Below are 21,444 nucleotides of genomic sequence, written 5' to 3' on the forward strand. Positions count from 1 at the left end.
ATATATTTGGATATATATATGGATATATATATGGATATATATATATATATATATATATATATATATATACATTTTCATCCTAATCCGGCCTATTTCCCCCCGGTGGATGCTTCTACTTTGTTGTGGCTGTCACGGGTGTTTTTGTAGCTGATGATGTTGTTCTTGTATTCACCGGAGTCTTCTGGCATTAGCTGCTGTTGACAGCTCGGCTAATGGAGGACTTGATGATTTGTAGGTCTGCGCCGAGAAGCCCGGCAATGTGCGGATCACTGGAATTTAACATGTTGCCTAGCAACAGTGTGAGCAGGGGCAGTTCCTGTTTCTCGGAGAGGAGGAGGGAGGGATCTCTCAGAGAAGGCGCCTAACCTTTTTATTTGTAGCATTTAGACAGAAGGAACAGCAAAGGTGACGGCTGCACATATCGGAGCAGCGGACTGTTGGAGATGTCCCGAGCCGTCACGTGTTGTCTAAAACTTGTCTTTGTAACACTACTGCAGTCATTTTTTTCACTCCTCAGTCCTGGAACATCATGTCACCCTTAAGTTGCATTTGTCTAATGTACAGCCATTATTTAAGTCTCTCTCTCTGTTTTTTTTTTTGTTTTTTTTTTGTATATATCCTTTTAGAAATTCCCCAAAGAATGTCAGTGAAGCAAAACTAAATGTTCATGTGAAGTTGCCAATTACTGCTTAAATTATTGACTTGAGTTCTGTACTTGTTAATGCCATACACTAACTTCTAAGTCTTTTACTTAATAAATATGTCTGAAGTTCATTTTAAGTCTGTGTTTCTGTGTTAAGCTTATTAAAGGTGAAACTTTGTTGGATGTATTAAGTCAGTTTTCTTTATGCAACCTGATATCACAAATCTGTTGGTGCACTCTGACCTTGGACATTTCATCTCATTTAAGTGAAAACTTCACAAAAGCTCTTTAACAGGAGCAAGAGCAGCTGAAGAGCTGAAGGATCCCTCTTGGACAGCCATATGTACTGACCAGTGATTATAAAGAAATCCACACCCACCCTGACTGACTCCCCGCTATATCTTTCTACTTTGGTCAAAGTGCATCACACTGCATTTTTCATGGTTTTGTTTAGCAGGAGCAAATGATTATTTGGGTACACTAATCAAATTCCAAGACTGATAGCTTGGCAGCACATTGTCTATTTTGTCTTAAAGATAACCTTTAATATCACTCACTCTTACTTTCCTGATCGAGGACACAATGGGCTACTTCACAGTCATCACAAAGAAATGCGGCATTACAAATAACACTGTATGCTTGAATGAAAAGCCTTACAAATAGTACCAATGGCAAGGCTGCATTTAAAAGGATTTGTGGACAAAAATGATCAAGTCAAAACAAGGCTCTAGACGTACTAATGAAACATGTGCACACGCTTAAAAACACACGTCCAGTGCTGCATGCACTCATCTCATTACATAATCCTTGTTTTGATCACAAGTACCACAATGGTGATAAAGAAAGGTGTTTTAAGTGACAAGTATGTATGCAGAAAAGCATCTCTGATCGCACAACACACAAAAACCTTAAAGTAGATGGGCTACAGCTGCAGAAGACCACACCATGTGTTGATCCTCTCAGCCAAAAATAGGAAACTGAGGACGCAATTGCCGTTTTGCTCACCAAAACAACACAACAGAAGACTGGAAAAATGTTGCCCACTCTATGGCAACATTCAGATCAGTCAGAATTTAAAATAAACAACATGGAAACGGGGAGGGTGGTTAATCTTTTTTTTTTTTTATACCTGAAATGTACCCGATTTTAAGATCACTCCTAGGTGCACAGGTAACCATGTTAGCAAGTCTGTAGCACTTAATGTGAACCTAAAATGCACTGATGACACTGGCTGTTGTAGAAAGCCACCAGAGGTCTTCTGTTCCCCAGCACAGGCCATGAATAATAAGCCTAAACACAGAGAACCACTCCTTGAGGTCAACTGGGTGGGGTGGGGGGGTTTGTGATTATAGATGATCTGTTTTCAAGCCTTAAAACAACAACAACAACAACTTGATAACACATGCAGTGTTTAAACCTAAAACAGCTCTTTACCTTCAGCACAACAGGAGTTTTAATGCGTTAACTGCATATTGAACTGGGGGATAGTGGGGGAACTGGAAACACAGATAAGCTGCTGTTTGAATCGTAAATAAACGACTGTCACATTTTGCTTTGACCACAGTCCGTATTAACAAGCTAGCACGAGAACATCTATTCATTTAACTGAAAAATCTTAAGCTTTGCCATTTTTTATTTAGTAATGAGTAAATGCTCTCTTAGGAAGCAAATAACCAGGATAAGCTTGAACCTATGACTTGCTAGCATGATGCTGTGGTGTTTCTGCTATAAGGTTAAACTTTTTTAAATGGAGTCATTTCTTAAATAAATTAGCCCCCTGCTATTTCAGTGGTTTCCGTTTCTTTTGCCTTTCCTTGTTTACACAAACCATCCTCCCTGACCTCCACCTCTAAATTTGCTTTGTCTTTCGCCCGGCTGATATTGGCCCTTATCAGAATCTCCTTGGCTACGTCCTGCTCTCCCACTGATGATAGGACATGGATGAAAGGTCTGAATGTTTGCAATGCCTGAGCTATCACACACAGGATACAGCATTAACTTATCCAGTACAGTCAAGGCAATTGTGGGAATATTCTCTGCACCGGCAGCTTCAGATAAATTTCATCTCTTGGCTCCTCCAACATTGATTTTCTACAACAAGAAATGGAATAGCGGTCTGATCATCTTTTGGATAAACAGGGCTGCCAGCCAGCCTGTCTCCCTACGATACTCCCTTCTCTTATCTTTTCCTACAGTTTCTGTCTCTCTGTTTTTCTTCAGTACATTTATCAAAAAATTTGCCCATGTACATTACATGTCTCCGCAAATCAGATAACGGTCTGACAAAAGCGTACTGAGCCTGTCATCCATGGCAGGTTGCTCGAAGGCATGATTATTCTTTACGATCACAGTCACGGCAGGCATGTGGTCTTTTGACAAATACTGCACCTTTGTGGATTGCGAAATGTAACTCCTGAGCTGGTTATACTGCAGACTGCCATTAAAATGATAATTGAACATGTATGGGAATATACCTACAGGGAATCTTGTGTATAACTTTGATCATACTTTCATGTCTGACTGTGAAATATGAAGCTAGACTAGAAATAAAGCTATATAAAAGCTATATAGTAACAGATATAAAGCATTTGTTGTAAACACATAAAAAGGACTTATAGTTGATGATCTGTTGAGTCGTGCTCAGTTGACACATAAAATATGAAAGTTGTAGCTTGTATATTAATGTAAAAATGTTAGATATAATGGCGTAAATAATGTGAAATAACCCCTGTGAGCAAAAACTTTACCATAAAGACATGTGGTGCAGCTGTACCTTAGTAGGCTTCCAGAAGATGACCAATCAGAGAGAAATCAGCTTTTATAGAGCAGGATTTCAAGGGAAAGGATCACAGACTCTGTAGACTCAACAAAAGGCAACATAGTTTCCATAAACTGCAGTTCATCTAATGGCCACTTGAAACTGGCTCCAAGCTCGCTATAGTCTTATCTTACAATTTCGCGTTCAACGCTCTGCAAATGTTAACTTTTGGCTCCAAAACCCCCCAAAATGACAGAAATCTAAATACTAAAACTGAAACTTTAAAATCCCAAATCAGATGACGAAGGTATGGTGGTTGTGTCCATCATTAATATAATACAGTCTATGCTTTAGATAAAAGATGAACTGAGAAGTTGTTTGAAGTAGAAAAACAAATATTTTCAGTAGGGATCATGCAAAGCTACTCTAGTCCCAGGATATTGAAGTTTTAATTTCTTTTTACTTGGCAGTGGATTAAAGCAAAAAATAAAAAAGCTGATTTATTGATCAAATTAACTCCATCTTCTATGGCAGCTTCTGAAAAACAATCCCTGCTTGGAAAACAGATTTGTGCAGCCCAGAAGAGTCACATGTGGCACTGACATATTTGATGTAAACTAATGAACAGGTCAGCAGCAAGTGATCTGTGCAGTCTAGACATTTGTTCCTTCCTCTCGTGATGGATAGGAGCCTGCAGCACAGACGGTGAGACTACCTAGGACCGGGATCGGGATCCAGAGGGAGGATGACTGAGGGAAGAGCGCTGCCATCTGAAACCCTCTTGAGGAGCTGGAGAAAATGGTCACTTGTGCAGAGCGTCTCATTACTACACAAGCACATCATCTATCAGACATGGCAGTGCAGACCCACACGAAACACACACACACACACACACACACACACACACACACACACACACACACACACAATCAAACTATTGCATACATCTTGCACAGCAGCAGCAGAAAAGGAAGCTGAGGAGAGAATATGGGTTGGCAAAGCTATGCTGTCTGATTGCTGATGAGCTATCTGCACACTGACATGTAGGTTATGTTCTCTCTGTGCAGTGAGCTTTGCCACAGCTGCTCTGACAGTCTCGTAATTCCTGTCTCAGGATGGAAAATGGGGTTGCAGTCGAAGGCTCAGCTGGATGAGGAGCAGAGGAATGACTGTCCTACATGAGCGACCCTCTGTTTCAAACTAGCACACTGCTATATCTGCATAATCCATGAACTGTAAGCAATAGTTTGATACTTGGAAAGATGAAAACCACTTGCAGCAAAACTTAACAAATCAACAGATCATAGGGATAAATAAGTCTTTGCCTACCACCTGGGTCTAGACACATATATTTGCCAGAACAGAAATGAACTTAAAACAAGTACTTAAGTATCTTGGTTATCCTTTGTCAACCACAGTTTGTGAGCCTTCCAATTTCCCATCACATATATGTTTATATCTGTCATCTCTTCTCTGAATAAAAGAACAAACTAGCAGTCCTGGCACAGCTACAAACATGAGAAAAATCAGAGCGGATTTCTTTCTGATTATGCAGGACTTCGTAATGTTTCATGCAATCAGTCCATCTCTGTGTGTCTGATTTTTGAGTCCAGAGCTGCTCTGATGTGATGGCTTCATGCAGCTCTCGGCCTGTTTGTCAGTGAGCTTCTGGCTATTTAATGAGGCATACAAACATCACTAGACAGCACGCAGCACAGCCTCTGTAGCCTTAAACCCTGAGGATTCATTCTTTTTAATATTAACCACATTACGCTGTTTTAGCATTTGCATGCAGTGCACAACAAGCTGAAAATCAAATACAGCACTCGATAAATATGGGATAGATGTCATTGGGGCACTATCAATTATACCCATACGGGGCAATTTTAAGTTCGTATGTGTATCTGTGGGCAAATTATCTGCAGCTTCGGGCAGCCATGCGTAATCATGCACATGTGAACTGGTGTATGAATGTGTGTCAGGGTGTGCTGTGTATACTAAGCAGTTTAGCGTGTCTGCTCTGCTTCCCAAGAGCAGAAAGGTGAGCGAGGTTCACACTGACAGCACTCAACTCATCTGCTGGAATGATAAGACTCATTGTGTCCTGCTTGGGGTAAATAACCTCCCTGCTATGTCCTTTGCACTCCCCCTTTATATAACCCTTTCACCGATGCTGCTCACCTTCACCAGTTCTATCCCTCTTCCTGCATACATGCCCCGTTTGGCACACCCTTAGGGCATGTCATGAGTGAATGCTCTTCTAGCACTTTAATTAGACAACTGCGCCTGGCATTGGGAAATATGGGGGGAAGGGAGCTGAGGCTGGGGCACATGAGATGCCTGGAATGGGGGTTGACTTTTGTTAGGAGTTGGGAGAAATATACGAGATGATGTTTCATCCAATCATGTGACAGAAGCCTGTTTCCAGGGCTTCAAAAGTGATAATAATCACTGATCAGCAGAGCCATTTCCATGTCAGATCGTAAAACAATGGCCTGAACAGTGTGACTACTCTGGTATTGATTCCTTTCTCAATCAAAGCCTAACTTTAACCATTATCAATCATCAGCTGCTTGTGATTAGAACTGAGTAACAGTCAACGTTACACAATGCTGGTCGAAAGCAATTCACCTTCATCACTTAAAGAATGATTAAGTGGGTTTAAAACACACTTTTTTTAAAGACTTTTGGTCATAGAAATATCCAATAAGGGTAATTGTTTTCCAGTTACTGTAATTCTTCGCATTCTCATTGTCTCTGCCCTTCATCTGTTTCTTGCGCAGGCATTTATTCATCTCATGTCACGTCTCTTCATCTCTTCATCTTCCCACCTCTTGTCACTGCTCGTCTCCTCTGCCTCTTTACAGCAGAAGCGTCAAAAACAAAACTGCTGCTCGTTAGGAAAATAATAGTGAGTGGATTTCTTTTTTTTTAGGTTCATCTGTTGTGCTGAATCTTTACTCTGTGCAGCGCTCAGTGGGGCTGTTGTACAGAAGTCAAGCTCCTGATGGCAAACGTGGTGTAGTCAAGATGAAGAAAACCAGTGTGCATTTGTATATGCGTAACAGTGATGTGTACTCATGTTAAAAAGAAAGTACTCCCTCTGTCACTTCTAAGCTTTTACATATTGGAAAATAATAATAATAAAAAAAATCTGGCAGCAGGTTTTAAAAGTGTGTAAACACAAAATCAGGTGAACTACAAACCTTCACATATTGCATTGTGTTACTGTTTATTAAAAAAAAACTGAAGGCAAATGCAGAAGCAGTGTGCAAAAAACTAAGGACCCCCCTACTGCTTCTGCTGAAATTAGGAGTGTAAGAAGCAGCCAGGTGCTGCTAATCAAATACACTTGATTAACTGATTATTAGCCAGTGTGAGCGTCTCCATAAAAGCAGTTTGTTTTGGCAGTTTGCTGATCTGGAGCTTTCAGGTGTGTGTTAACACAGCGCCAAGGAGGAAAGATATAATCAGTGATCTCAGAGAAGCAACTGTTACCGCCCATCAATCTTGGAAGCGATATATAAAGCCATTTCCAAACAATTTGAACTCCATCATTCTACAGTGAGAACAATTATTCACCGGTGGACATTCAAGACAGTTGCCAAACATCCTGTCAGGCCAAACAAAGTTTAGAGAAACTGCAAAGAAAAACCCAAGAGCTGTCAAATTTTAAAGGCCTATAGCTAGTATGTTATAAAAAGACTGAATAAGTATAGTTTGTTTGGAAGGGTCACCAAGAGAAAGCCCCTTATCCCTAAAAAGAACATGTCAACACAGCACAACAGCACAAATGTTTGCAAAGTGGAATCTGAACAAAAAGACTTCTGGAACAATGTTCTTTGGATAGATGAGATCAAAGTGGCCATAAAGCCATGTAAAACCAAACCCACCTGTTTTTTTCAATCATTGAATCGATCGTGAATTCCTCTGTGTACCAAAATATTCTAAAGTTAAATGTGAGGCCATCTGTCTGATGGCTAAAGCTTATCACAAACTGGCTGGTGCAAGAGGACAATGCACTACGCTCAGCAGCAAATCTACATCAGAAAGGCTGTCAAAAGAAAAGCATCAAGGAGCAGAATGGTTCAGAACTGAACCTGACTGAGATGTTGTTCCAGGGCCTTTAAAGAGCTCTGTATAAATAAATGCCAACAAACCTCGATGAACTGAAGCAACGCTGTAAAGATTCATCCACAATGATGTGAGAGACCGATAAAATCAAACAAAAAAATAAATAATTTTACTGCTAATAGTGATTTTACATGCTACTTAATAACACATTTAAAACCCAAAAAGGACAAGATGATTTTTAATTATGCCCTAAAGTGTGACACGTTAGAAATGAAAGGCTTTCATTTTTTTTACACGTCTGCATGTCAGCGCTTACAAATGCCAAAATTGATTTGTGCAGTTTTATGACTCATTATTTTATTGAGATTGTTAAGATAAATATTTGATTGTGAATCCATAAAAACAGATACACTTATAAACCCATGTTCAGAACCTAATATTATATAAGATTAATGCAAATTCTGCTATATTCTGATAATTTTACATCTAAAAACTTTTAAACTGTTGTCATTCCTGAATATCACAGAAGAAAAAAAATTTTTTGTAAAGAAAGTACAAATTTCATGACCACCAGCATCACAATCAGATGTCTTTCTTGGACACAGTGCATACTTGGTGTTGGGCCTGTTTTCAGCTTTAGAAGATAATTTTTCATGTGTGTTGGAGCTCTCGCTGTTGCTACTATATACATGTAATGAATGGGCACTGTTTTGCGTTTTTCCATGTTTATTTTATTTATTTGCTTATTGATTTTTTTTCAGTACCTCAGGCTGCCCTTGCTTTATGCAGTGCAGTTCTTTATTCACCTTAATGGAACAAAAAGGTCTTCTTGCTTTGTTTGCTTAGCCTGACTGTCTTTATGTTACCTACATGGCTACCAAACAAGACAAGACTGCTTTACCCCATCTGTTTTGTGAGATACATCAGTTTACCTGTGTGCTGACGTAGACTCTGGGTTCAGAGGCTCTAAACCATAAAATATACATTATGTTAGTCTTTAATGCAACAGGAAAAGGAAAAGGAAGTGAAAAGATTAGCAGAGATTTTAAAAATTGGACCTAATCTTCAGCAGGCATTTTTGTCATAGCTGAAAGAGTCAAGCTGGAATTAACAACAATAACCCTTGTTTTTTATGTTCAGGGGTTTCAGGCCATTGTACTCTTAATGGATGGACTTACGTGCAACTTACATCCTCAGACACTGATACAAGTTGTTGTTACAGCTCAGTTTAGACTCGTCGAAACAAAGCAAACCAGCAAGAAGCACAAACTGTTCTAAATGAACAGAAGGTCAGTGAATAAAACCTGTTACTGTCTTACCAGTCTATTGTTTTCTTTTCTCCTCCTGTAGTGTGTGTGTGTGTGTCTGTGTGTGTGTTTTTCTTTCGTTCTTATTTTTATACCATCATCTTTGATCTGTTCCTACTGAAACTGTTCACCTTCAGAAGGGCTCCATAAATCTCTTTTGATCTCGTCTTGGAAGAAAATCCACGTCCAGAATATGAATCGGCATCCAGCCAATCCAGACTGTAGTCAAGCAAAGCACCATCTAAAATGTCTTTCATCATAAGACACATGCATACACACACAAAGAAAGAATGGCTATGATTACAGGGAAGAACATATTCTAGCTTTGGCACTAACAGAACAGCACTTCTTGAATTTTAATCTGCTGCAAAGGATAGCCGCTCTAAGTGCTGCTCAGCAGACAACACTGTTTCATCATATCAGCAGGTCTGCATAGCATTTCGGGTTTTATCAGGCAATAACAGGCCAAGGAGACAACATTCAACAGAATTGAAAATATATTTCAGTACTGTGTGAAATAGCTTAGATAGATAGATTCCACAGGTCTGCAACCAAAATACTGCATAGGATATATTGACTGGTTCTTATAGATTTTTACTCACTGAAACTGGGAAAATATTCCATCTTGTCAGATATTCTTGCAAAACTCGTGTTTTTAGTTTAATTAAATGCACAATTTCCTATCCTATACTTGTGTCAAAAAACACACGTCCCAAAAAAGCATGTCCCAACAGCTTTGTTTTGTTCATAGCGAAATAATCTCAGAAATCTCAGAAAAATTATGCATAGTTAATTGCAAAAAAAAATATTGATTTTTTTAAAATGTAAACTCCACATGTTTTGCAAAAAAAAGTACGTGATCAGAATCAGAATCAGAAAGGGTTTTATTGCCAAATGTTGAGCAGGTTTACAACATTAGGAAATTGCTGCGGTACTTAGTGCAAAAACATACTGTCAGACAACGCTTAAATAAACATAAAAAATAAAATTAAAAGTGCTAAGTAGATAGATATATACATGAATGCAGGTGGTGATCAGTGCAAAAATGGAATGATGCTGTGAACACAGTGTAAGGTCATGTGTTAGTTAGTGCGAACAGTCATATGGTTATTGTTCATGAGTCCAACAGCAGAGGGGAAGAAACTGTTCTTATGGTTCTCGTGCGAATGGACCGGAGCCTCCTGCCTGAGGGGAGCAGGTCAAACAGACTGTGTCCAGGGTGAGAAGGGTCAGCTGATGAATGGAGGGAAATGACGGAGGGAAATGGAGAACAGTTTTGGATTCAGCACCCTAAAAAACATAAAATTTACCAAAAATATCCCATGCAGTTGAAAAAAAACCCATTTTTTTGCAGACCTGTAGTTTCTATCTATCGTGGTAACTCGTAACCCTATCGCCACCTCGTGCCCAAAATGACAAAAATACAACATAATAGAAAAAAGTACTTTTGTTCAGGCATTTAGGCGTCTGTATGCTAAACATTGAGGGCCCTGGCGTAAACTTACTTTTTTGGGAGGGAAATGTAGTTTCAAACATTGCCTTTTAGCCGCTAGTTTCCACTGTTTCGTAACAGCCAGTACTACAGCTCCCACAATTCCTGGCGTGCTTCAGTTCGCGTTGTGGGCGACATGGCGTCTTCTTGAAGCGTAGATAAATCGCAACTGTTTTGTTGACAAGTGATTGAGGTAAGCGCTAAATATTTGTAAGTAACAGAGCCTCTGACTGCGCTGTCCTACCTGCGATTAGCTGATTTTAATTTGGTTTAACCGGAACTCTTTTGAGCAGCTTTCCTGGAGATAGTTAGCCTTTTTGCTAGCTAACGTAAGAGGCTAGCTAGCTTGCTGCATTTATTTTGCAGAGGATAGGAGGTAATTCAGTTTCTCTTCTCGTTTAATAAATTAGTAGTTTTCGTTATTGGTTTGTAATTTCTGTCCGCACCAAAAATGTGTCGTTATTTGTTGCTCTAAGAGTTTAATCGCGTTCTCTATCGGAGAGTGTTGAGGAATAACAGCTATTTTCACTTTTTGGGGCACATCCTGATACCCGTTTTTAGAGCATAAGAAACTTCTGCATCCACAAAACATACGGTATTTCTGTATTACTATTGTTTTTATGTGCTTTCTCTTCTCGTATTTCACAATTTGATTGAGTTCAAAATTGTCAGCCATTTAAAAAATGATCAAAATTACAGAAATTACAGACAGAAAAATTAGACCAAAGGATTAAGCTAAATACACAAACGGACAAAGGTTGCAACACCCTTCCTTGCATGATTAGAAACAAAACATCATCAGGCTACCGTTTTTACTTCTTCTTTTGCTATTGATAAGATATATGGCATGAATAATGTAAACACGTGTCACAATTTCAATATTGTCTGAACCAGAGACTCCCACTTTCTTCAAGTAATAGAAACAGATATTTGGCCTAAAATATTGAAATGACATTGCTTAAGTAGTTGTCCTGATAAAGCCATTTGAAAATGACTCCACCAAAAACTCTAAATAGGCTCGAAAATATCCCTAGCTTTATCACAAAAATAGTCTTATGAGCAAACTAACACTAGAAAACTTTAATTTGACAGCTTGTCTCTTAAGAAGTGTATCATCACCCTGAAATATTTCTTCAGGGAAATCAAGGATGGCCAGGCTAGGATTTTTTTTCTCAAATTTAGTCAACTGATATGCAATGAACCATGATGAATGTACAATTTGCTAAAACTCAGGAAGTAGGTACTAATGTTCATATAGTTTTGCTGGAAATGTATGCCTTTTATTTCTCTGTGAAGTATTTTTTTTGGAACTCGAGCGTAATTCAATTAGAGGTGAAAAGAAAAACTGGATTTGGAGATGCTTACACAGCAATATATAAACACTAACAGCTGGCAAATGCATGATCTGTAATCATTGTACATAAAGCAAATATAATTTAATATTAATATATGTCCTGCCACTGTGGTGTGATAACAGTTTTCACTTTTGTAAATGCAGTGAAAGCAGAGTTTAATGTCTGGTCTTTGTGCAGATGGCAGCTGACTCCACAGACAAGAAGGATGCAGACTCTTCGGGGACCAAAGACCGAGAGAGGAAACGCAGCCGTTCGCGAGACAGAGATCGTAAAGTCTCACCTTCCCGCAAGCGCCATCGTTCCCGTGAACGAAACCGCTCTAAATCTCCTGAAAGGTAACCGCTGCACAAAAAGAACCCATCAGGAACACCAGACTGACTTCTAGCTATTAATCTTACTGCGTACTTGTGTTATCTTTCCCTTAAGTTTTTTTGTGTCTGTGTGATTTTGTGTCATTACGATAGAGATCGACGCATGAAAGACAAGGACAGAGACAAGGACCGAGATAGAGATAAGGACAGAGACAGGAGCCGTAAGGACAGAGACAGCCATCGGCGCGATAAAGATCGCAGCAGGAGATCCAGGTATGTGACACTGATTAAGCTTCTTCGGTCAAAGCTGGCAAAGGAGATTTTTTAGTCATAATTATTTCATAATCCATGTTTGCCTAAATAACACGCCAAGATTTTTCACATTAACAAAAATTTGATATTCAAAGGAATTAAACCCAATTTAAGTGAAAATATTTTCAGTGCACAGTATTTTTGGCACTGACATGACTGTTGCCTCATATTAGAAAATGCCGATAAGGCCAACTGTTAGCAGTGAGGTTTTTTTTTCTCATAAATAAGCCTCGATCATCCCATGTCTGAAAGAAGCAGTTTTACCTCCTCTCCCTTTAAGTCACCTTTCTTCTCAGAAGTCGGTTCTCAGCTGCACTTTCTCACTTGTTAACTAAACTCTTACCAAACATCCAGACGTTTGGATTTTGCTACAGTTAGCACTTCAGCTAAATTTCTGTTTTGCCGTATTTACATTTTTGTCATCTATAGAAGCGCTTCTCCAAGATCAAAGGATGCCAAAATAAAGAAAGAGAAGGATATAAAAGGAGAAGATGAGGAGGATGAAAAAAAGAAGAAGGAAAAGGTAAAAATCTGGTTTATTGTTTGTGTAAATTTGAACTGCCACTTCGGTTATTATTTTGGGTGTTTGACATGTGCTGTTGTTCAGGTCCAGCCGCTGTCTTTGGAGGAGCTTCTGGCCAAGAAGAAGGCAGAGGAGGAAGCTGAGGCAAAGGTGAGAACATCCATCCGTCTGTCCGTTTGTCCATTTTCTAAAGCTTTTCTGGGGCCAGGGCACATGGGCAGAAGTCTTAAGCAAAGATGGCCAGATCTCCCTATTCCCACCCACCTCCTTCTAGCTCATCCATGGGAACACCAAGACGGTTCCCAGGCTAAGCATCCAGCACACCACACAGTGACTCCAGTAAGGCTGGATACTCTGAACTGTTGTAAGCCTAAATAGCAGTCAGAACCAGTTTCCCAACCCAGAGATGTTGGGAAACAACACTTGTGTCCACCATGAATAACACTAACATTATACCCATGCCTGCCCACCTCCTGTCACTGAAGGCGACTCCAGATTGTAGCACAGTCAACTCCTCTTTAGGAAACTGGTTCCACTTAAATCCAGGCCAACACATATTGCATCCGACCCCTACGGCACTGCAGGTGTTGGCATGCCAATGTCTCCTCTTCATGCTGTGCCCGACTGAGTCCTGTGGGCTAAGGGCCAGCTATCAAGCACTCTCGCTTGAGCTCCTTCCGGACTCCAGATTGGGGAACCAAAAACTATGCCCTGCACGGGGTGAACTAGTCCTGAACTAGTTTTTTTTTTTTTTTTTTTTTTTTGCATTTATGTTTTGTGAATTGCTCTTCATCTGGGAGATTAACTTTTCAATTTAAGATTATATTTTCTCTAAATTAATATTATTTATTTTGCTTTGTGTTTTTCAGCCCAAGTTCTTGTCAAAAGCAGAGCGAGAAGCCGAAGCTTTGAAGCGCAGAGAGCAAGAGACTGAAGAGAGAAGGAGGATGATTGAAGAGGAGAGAAAGAAGAGAAGGACGTTTCAGGACATAGGGAGAAAAATGCTGGGTGTGTTTCAGCCTCTAACCTGGAACAGTTTGCATTTAATTACAGGATATTAACGTGTCGATAACCACCGTGATTCTTTGTTACAGAGGACCCTCAGGAAAGGGAGAGACGGGAGCGTAGGGAGCGAATGGAACGAGAGAACAACGGCAATGAAGATGATGATGAGAGACAGAAGCTCAGAGAGGAGAAAGATAAAGGCAAAGAACTCCAGGCTATCAAGGTTAGTTGCATGAGAAAGAGTTAAAATTACAGCTGTGTACAGATTGGGCTGACAGAAACTTTATTGTGTGTAGACTAAGTAAGTAAAGTAAGTAAAACACACAAGTAAAGTAAAACTTTATTTATATAGCACCTTTCAAGATAAAAATCACAAAGTGCTTCACAGAAGCTAAAACCTAAAAATATAAATCAACAAAAAGCAAGTTTAAAAAGATGAGTTTTTAGCTGTTTTTTTTTTTTAAAGCGACCACTGAGTCCACAGATCTCAAGCTCAAAGGGAGAGAGTTCTAAAAGCTTTGTCGCCTTTTGTTTTCAGCCTTGTGTGTTGGACAGCAAGCAAGCCCTGGTCACATGACCTCAGGGACCTGGGAATGTATGGATGTAAAAGTTCACTTATATATGTTGGTGCTTGTCCATGCAGAGCCCTGAAAGTCATATTTTAACACACAAAACTTCCACTTATTATTTTGAGGGGCTTGAAAATTCCTAGGGGAAACTGGAAAAGCAGAATTTAAACCGATGTCCACAAATTATTCACAGGAGCGTTATCTTGGTGGGATCAAAAAACGGCGACGGACTCGCCACCTGAACGACAGGAAATTTGTGTTTGAATGGGATGCTTCTGAAGACACTTCGGTCGACTACAACCCGATGTGAGTGGATCGTGAGCACAAGATATCCACAGATTAGGTCTTTGCATTCTCTCGCTAAACTCTCGTGATCGGTCTTTCCAGTTACAAAGAGAAGCATCAGGTGCAGCTGTACGGACGAGGCTTCATCGCCGGCATCGACTTAAAGCAGCAGAAAAGGGAGCAGTCGCGTTTCTATGGTGACTTGATGGAGAAAAGGCGCACGCTGGAAGAGAAGGAGCAGGAGGAGTGAGTACAGTGGAGCAAAAGCATACAGTCGAATCTAAAACATGGAGCTTGTAGGGGACATGCTCATTTCCTACTTTTTATTCTTTACCAGAGTAGTTTTGCATGATTTCACAGAATAAAAGTAAGAAATGTGATGTTTAGAATGTGATTATTGGTTTCAAGTAGCTCAACACAATGTGTAACCTCATCTGAATGTTCTGTGTTTTCTTACTTTTAGGCTACTTTGTTAGTCTTTATTTATTTTTTTTAGTCTGTTTTTAATAAAGCTAAATCAAAGTTAGTCTGAAAGCTTATGTATCTATAATGGAAAATGATCCTGTATCCATAGTTTCACCTTCAGCTTCCGCCCACCCCCCATCTAATCTTTGTTTTTCCTCGCTTCAGGACAAGACTGAAGAAAATGCGTAAGAAGGAGGCCAAGCAGCGCTGGGATGACAGACACTGGTCTCAAAAGAAGCTGGACGAGATGACAGACAGAGACTGGCGAATCTTCAGAGAGGATTATAGCATCACCACCAAGGGAGGAAAAATCCCAAATCCCATCAGGAACTGGAAGGAGTACCCACTGCCTGCACACATTCTGGAGGTCATCGACAAATGCGGCTATAAGGTCAGCTAGGGTTCAACTTATCTGGTTCTGTGTTTTGTAATTTTTCTTTTTTTAATTATTTTGTAGCTGTTCACTGTTTTTCATTGTGTTCAATTCAGTCTCCACTAAGGAATTTTTTGTTAATTTTTTTCTCTCCAGGATCCGACGCCAATTCAGAGGCAGGCCATTCCCATTGGTTTACAGAACCGTGACATTATTGGTGTGGCTGAGACTGGTAGTGGTAAAACTGCTGCTTTCTTGATTCCACTGCTGGTCTGGATCACCACCCTGCCAAAAATTGACAGGTAACGGTGTCTAAGATCCAATAATCTTCAGCAATTTCAGAAATAATAACTCTGCATTTGGACTGTCTTACTGTGCCTCTACTATCTCTTATGATCCTTTGCTCTCTGTATGACTGGATGCAGGATCGAAGACTCAGACCAGGGTCCTTATGCTGTGATCTTAGCTCCGACTCGTGAGTTGGCGCAGCAGATCGAGGAAGAAACCATAAAGTTTGGTAAACCGCTCGGCATCCGAACAGTGGCTGTGATCGGAGGAATCTCCAGAGAGGACCAAGGCTTCAGACTCAGGATGGGTTGTGAGGTAAAACGGAGAGGGCTAGTTTTAGGAAAAAAAAGTGTTTCTGCCTGTGAAGCAAACTGAAGCCTCACTAACAAGTAGTTTTTAGTAGTTTTTGTTTGCTGTCAGTATTTTTACATCAAAAGAAGCCCATGAGGCTACTGAAATAAACTCAGCAGAAAGGCGAAGATGGTGCAGGACTACTGTTGCATTTGCAGAGCAGTAACGATCTCATCACAGGTGTAGTTTATGGAGGAGCTGCAGGCTCTAGTCTCTGACACACACACACACACACAGAGGTGATATTTCAACCAGGAAATTGAAGTCCAGGTGAAGTGAGAGACGTTTCTTCAGCAACACTCACTGTAACCTTAACCAGAACCTTCAGAGGTAAACCCCCCCCCAGAAAAACAAAAAAGGTCTTCTATCAAACCACCTGAACAACAAGCTTAAGAGAGAATGAAAGCTCCAATCCACTGCTTGTGTTAAACAGAAGCAGCGTTGCCGAATAAAGAATCCAAACTGCTTGTCTTGTTTGCCACTAGCTCTTAAATTTGGCAGCTTTCTTGCAGACTTGGCTGCTGTCAGCCTGCAGCCAAGTTTATTTAATGTGTGTGGATGGTTACACTCCTGATTCACTCTGTTTATAGTAGAATGTTTCCAATCTTTATTTACAGTCTCCCACATTAAGAGCTTAATGGGAGAACACAGATATAATACACACATGCTTCTTGATAGTTTTGTGCACATTCAAAACATGGACTGAAAGATGCTGCTGAACAAATTCAGCAGGATGTAAATTGTGCACATTTGCCAAATTGTAAATAAATTAAAAAGCGCAGAGTTGTGGGCTAACTCACCAAGCCATGAATATCTTTAATACATTTGATGAAGGCATAAAGAATTGTGCCTTCATGATTGGGCTCCAAATTGGCAAATTTTTTTCAGTTTTTTGTTTGTTTGTTTTTTTTCTTGCTCTTATAATTTCCAGGCTTCCAAGTTTATTTCATACTTTGTTTCTACAACTAATTTTGAGCATCAGTATCATGGGATTTGTCATTGTTTGAATGGTAAAACTGCATCAGTTTCATGTCTATGGCATAGAGCATCTATTGATGTCTTTTCTGAAAACCGTCTGTATGTTTTGTGTGTGTTTGTGATGTGTAGTGCTTCTGTCAGTGTGTATATTATGTGAGTAAAGAAAGAGGGAAGCGGTACAGATGGTGGTACAAACAGTCCACATGGCTCATTCTCAGACGCTGGTAGCTTAGCAGCTTAAACACACACAGACTTTACACTGTTTTTTGGCAGGAAGTCCATCCTGGCTTTTTATCCATAAGGTGAGGATTCTACTTGAAAATCATCTGTTCACCTGCGTCATATTTGTTTACATCGTCTAACAGATCGTTATTGCCACGCCCGGGCGTCTGATTGATGTGTTGGAGAACCGCTACCTGGTACTGAGCCGCTGCACCTATGTGGTCCTCGATGAGGCCGATCGTATGATTGACATGGGCTTCGAGCCCGACGTCCAAAAGATTTTGGAGTACATCCCGGTGACCAATCAGAAGCCAGACACCGAAGAGGCGGAGGACCCTGAGAAAATGACGATGAACTTTGAATCCGGGAAACATAAATACAGACAAGTAGGTCTTTCTTTAGCAGTTGGAATCTTCTGAAGGCACCACATGATTATCTGTTGAGTGTTTTCACTGACTGTGTGTCTGATTGCACCGTAAAGACGGTCATGTTCACAGCTACCATGCCTCCCGCTGTGGAGAGACTGGCCAGGAGCTACCTGAGACGTCCTGCTGTGGTGTACATCGGGTCTGCTGGAAAGCCTCACGAGAGAGTCGAACAGAAGGTCCTGCTTATGTCGGAGGGAGAGAAGAGGTGAGACGGATGCAAGCATTAATCTTAAATAGCAAAAATTTCACTTGTATCAAGATTCTAAATGTTTTGTATAATGTGCCCTTTGCAGGAAGAAGCTGCTGGAGGTTTTGTCGCACGGCTTCGAGCCTCCGATTATCATCTTTGTCAACCAGAAGAAGGGTTGCGACGTGCTGGCCAAGTCACTGGAGAAGATGGGGGTAAGTCACTGTAACCTGAACCACAATGGATCTCAATTTAGGGTCGAGATTTGGTAGAAGCTTCATGCTTTGGAGTAAAAAAAGTAATAATCATGTCAGGGGTGTCAAATATAAGGCCCGGGGACCAGAATAGGCCTGAGAAAGACTCCAGTCCAGCTCACTGGATGATTTTGGAAATATGTGAAAGACAGCATTTTGGACTTTTCCTACAGATAAAGACCTGAAGCATTGCCACTCATAATACACCAAATCAATTAATGGATAAACAGATAAATGACATTTGATGTTTGTGCCAGCATGTAGAAATTTCTGGGGACATTTTCTATGAAATATCAACAAATATTTGATTGATTGCCTTAAAATTATGCTCAGATACATTTAAGGTCACAAGAGAAATATTCCTAGAAGTTTTTGTTTTCCTACTAGCAGATCAAATTGTCTTGTTGCACTAAAATTATATTAATCACTCAAAAAACCCACAGTTTTAGTATAAAGAAGAAGTTATGAAAATTTGGAAAACCAGATACATTAAAAGGCAACAACAGCTTTTTAATGCACAGTATTAGCCTCAGCTGTACTTGGTGTTCAGTGCTAGTGTTGCATCCTGACATAATGCTGAGTTTCACCGTTTGTTGTCGGAAGTTTTATCCAAAATACACAAGAAAGCCAATAAATCTCAGATGGAGGTTTAATTTTAATTCACTTTGGTTTCTGATTTCCTAAAATACTAAATATTTTGAGCAAAGATTAACCTCCACTGTTCCTCCTTCTCTTCTTCTTTGTAGTACAATGCTTGCACGCTGCACGGTGGCAAAGGCCAGGAGCAGAGAGAGTTTGCACTTTCCAATCTCAAGGCGGGAGCCAAAGATATCCTGGTGGCCACAGATGTTGCTGGGCGAGGTATCGATATCCAAGACGTCTCCATGGTTATTAACTACGACATGGCAAAGAACATCGAAGGTAAGAGGCCTCATCTGGTGTGCAGTGTTTGTTTATTGACTGAAATTAAATTTTTGCCATAGGAATTGCTAAATGATTCACTGAATCATTGTTGCCCTTTCTCCTCTTGCAGACTACATCCATCGTATCGGTCGTACGGGTCGTGCTGGTAAGAGTGGTGTAGCCATGACTTTCCTCACTAAAGAGGACTCGGCGGTGTTTTACGACCTGAAGCAGGCCATCCTCGAGAGTCCCGTCTCCACCTGCCCTCCAGAGCTGGCTAACCATCCAGATGCTCAGCATAAACCTGGAACCATCCTGACCAAGAAGAGACGCGAGGAGACCATTTTTGCCTAAAATGACCTTTATCAACTGAAGGGGGAGGGGAAAACCCCACCAACTGTTTATTTTTCTCCCTCTCAGGATCTGCTCTCTAGGTTACTCTCACACATTTTGTTGTTCTTTCCCACCTTGTCTTTGTGTTTTGGTCCCATCTGTGCGTGCAGAAACACAGTAACTGGTGCCGAAGTCGTCAGCACACTGGTTCTCACCAGTGTGGGTGGATTTTAAGATAACTTTGTTTTGCGTCTGTAAGCCAGAGCCAGGAGCAGTATGCAGGACCCCGATCTGATCTGATCTGTACTGTATAAATACCCAATGCACCAAATTACAGGCAGGATGTGAGTGTAGATGAGCAGTAAGTGCTGTGTTTTTAGTCATAATTTGAGTTTTCTATGTAAGAAACCTTTACCAGAAGTGACACCAGTTTTCTTTGCTTCAGATACATCATTTGATTAAAATGGAAACAGCTGTTTTAAATGTATGATGTGAATACAGCAAATTTGAGCTTCTTAACTGTCATACTGAGTTTTTTTTTTCTTTTTGCATTAAATTACACGCAAAATGTGGAGTTTTCACAAGTAGAAGAGCAGTGTTTCCTTTCAACATGCCAATAATAGAGCTCTTCGCATCTCTTTTAGTTTTCCTCTTGGCATTTCCCACCAATGTTCTTTAACCTTTTTATTCCTTTATTTAACCAGAAAAACTCTTTGACCCCATTATCTTTTATATAGGAAAACTCTTTAAAGCTCTTTATGTGTTTATCATATCTGTACTGTTTCCTTTATCTATGCCATGTGGCTCACCACCTTCAGGAGGCACCATAGAGGTCGGGTGCAGTGTGTGTTGGGCGGAAGCCCTGGCAGTCCAATCACCAGCTGTTGAGGCAGGCTTTTTGGACGTTGCAGTAATAATGATAGAGTAATGCAAAACTCCCTATTTCTTCAAAATTTACATTTGAAAATGAAGGAATATCGAACTATTACCTGGCAATTACATGGTAGTTAAGTGGGACGTCATAATAACGCCATAATACTGAAGTTCAATCATTTCTGCTAATACAAAGAGAGGCAGAAAGTTCTGTTTTTGAAACTATGAATAACTATAACTTTATCAATACGGAAAGTTTTAAATCGAATCTTAAAAGTAGAGAGGGTGTCTAAACTGGGACTTGTTCTACAGAAGAGGAGCCTGGAAGCTGAAGGCTCTGCCTTCCATTCTTCTTTTAAATATCCTTGGAACCACAAGTAAGCCAGCAGTCTGAGAGTGTGGTGCTCTATTGGGGGCACTATGAGGTGTTTAAGATAAATACCTCATAGATTATTCAAGATCTTGTATTTGAGGGCAAAGACTTTAAATTAAAAAATGACTCCAGGATTCCTCACAGTGTTACCAGAAGCCAGGACATGCCACCCAGGGTAAGTACCTGGTTACACACCATGTTTCTAAGATTTTTTAGGCCAGTATAATAACTTAACTTAGAGGTCATCCGCATCTTTGTCTATAAGACATTCCTGATGTCTGGTATGTTTCATCTGACTTTATGGATAGATAAAGCTGGGTATCATCTGAATAGCAATGAAAATGTAAGGTATTCCTTCTATTAATACTGTCTAAGGAAGCATGTATAATGCATATAGAATTGGTCCCAGCACAGAACCTTGTGGAACTCCATAATTAACTTTACTGTGTGGAAAGGACACTACTTACATGAACGAATTGGAATCTATTCGGTATGCTTCAAACCACTCCAGCACAGTACCTTTAATACATATTGCATGCTCATGCAAACCAATGCATGTCATTGGTATCAGATGCTCATAGATGAGTCCACTGTCAGCAGCCATAGGAAAATCATTCATAACCTTCACAGTGTTTTTGTACAGTGATGAATTTTGAATCCTGACTGAAACTCTGTTAATCCAGTTGGAGATCCACTTAATTCTTATGGCAGACAGTCCTTTCCTGCTACACATAAATGCTCATAGGTATTGGTCAGTAAATGACAATGAAAGACAAATGAGT

The 21,444-nt window shown here is 40.2% G+C and overlaps 1 protein-coding gene across 1 annotated transcript; it reads left to right on the forward strand.

Moving 5' to 3' along the window:
* The first annotated feature begins 10,333 nt into the window (after positions 1-10,333).
* Positions 10,334-19,931, forward strand: ddx23 (DEAD (Asp-Glu-Ala-Asp) box polypeptide 23). Its single transcript, XM_006796509.3, has 17 exons — positions 10,334-10,467; positions 11,807-11,964; positions 12,094-12,213; positions 12,682-12,775; positions 12,860-12,925; positions 13,645-13,783; positions 13,870-14,003; positions 14,543-14,655; positions 14,737-14,880; positions 15,265-15,490; positions 15,629-15,774; positions 15,898-16,075; positions 17,455-17,697; positions 17,793-17,944; positions 18,033-18,141; positions 18,927-19,101; positions 19,214-19,931. Exons 2-17 carry the CDS (start codon positions 11,807-11,809, stop codon positions 19,435-19,437), a joined length of 2,421 nt encoding a protein of 806 aa, XP_006796572.2. The 5' UTR covers positions 10,334-10,467; the 3' UTR covers positions 19,438-19,931.
* The last annotated feature ends 1,513 nt before the right edge of the window (positions 19,932-21,444 follow it).

Source organism: Neolamprologus brichardi, chromosome 20 (assembly GCF_056152115.1).
Source record: "Neolamprologus brichardi isolate AB-2024 chromosome 20, ASM5615211v1, whole genome shotgun sequence".
NCBI classification, from domain to species: domain Eukaryota; kingdom Metazoa; phylum Chordata; class Actinopteri; order Cichliformes; family Cichlidae; genus Neolamprologus; species Neolamprologus brichardi.

Excerpts from the sequence above, each read along its gene's own strand:
- ddx23 (XM_006796509.3), top strand. The coding sequence starts at position 11,807 with ATGGCAGCTGACTCCACAGACAAGAAGGATGCAGACTCTTCGGGGACC. Across the intron at positions 13,784-13,869 it reads CATAGGGAGAAAAATGCTGG|AGGACCCTCAGGAAAGGGAG; the intron begins GTGTGTTTCAGC and ends TCTTTGTTACAG. Across the intron at positions 15,775-15,897 it reads ACCCTGCCAAAAATTGACAG|GATCGAAGACTCAGACCAGG; the intron begins GTAACGGTGTCT and ends GACTGGATGCAG.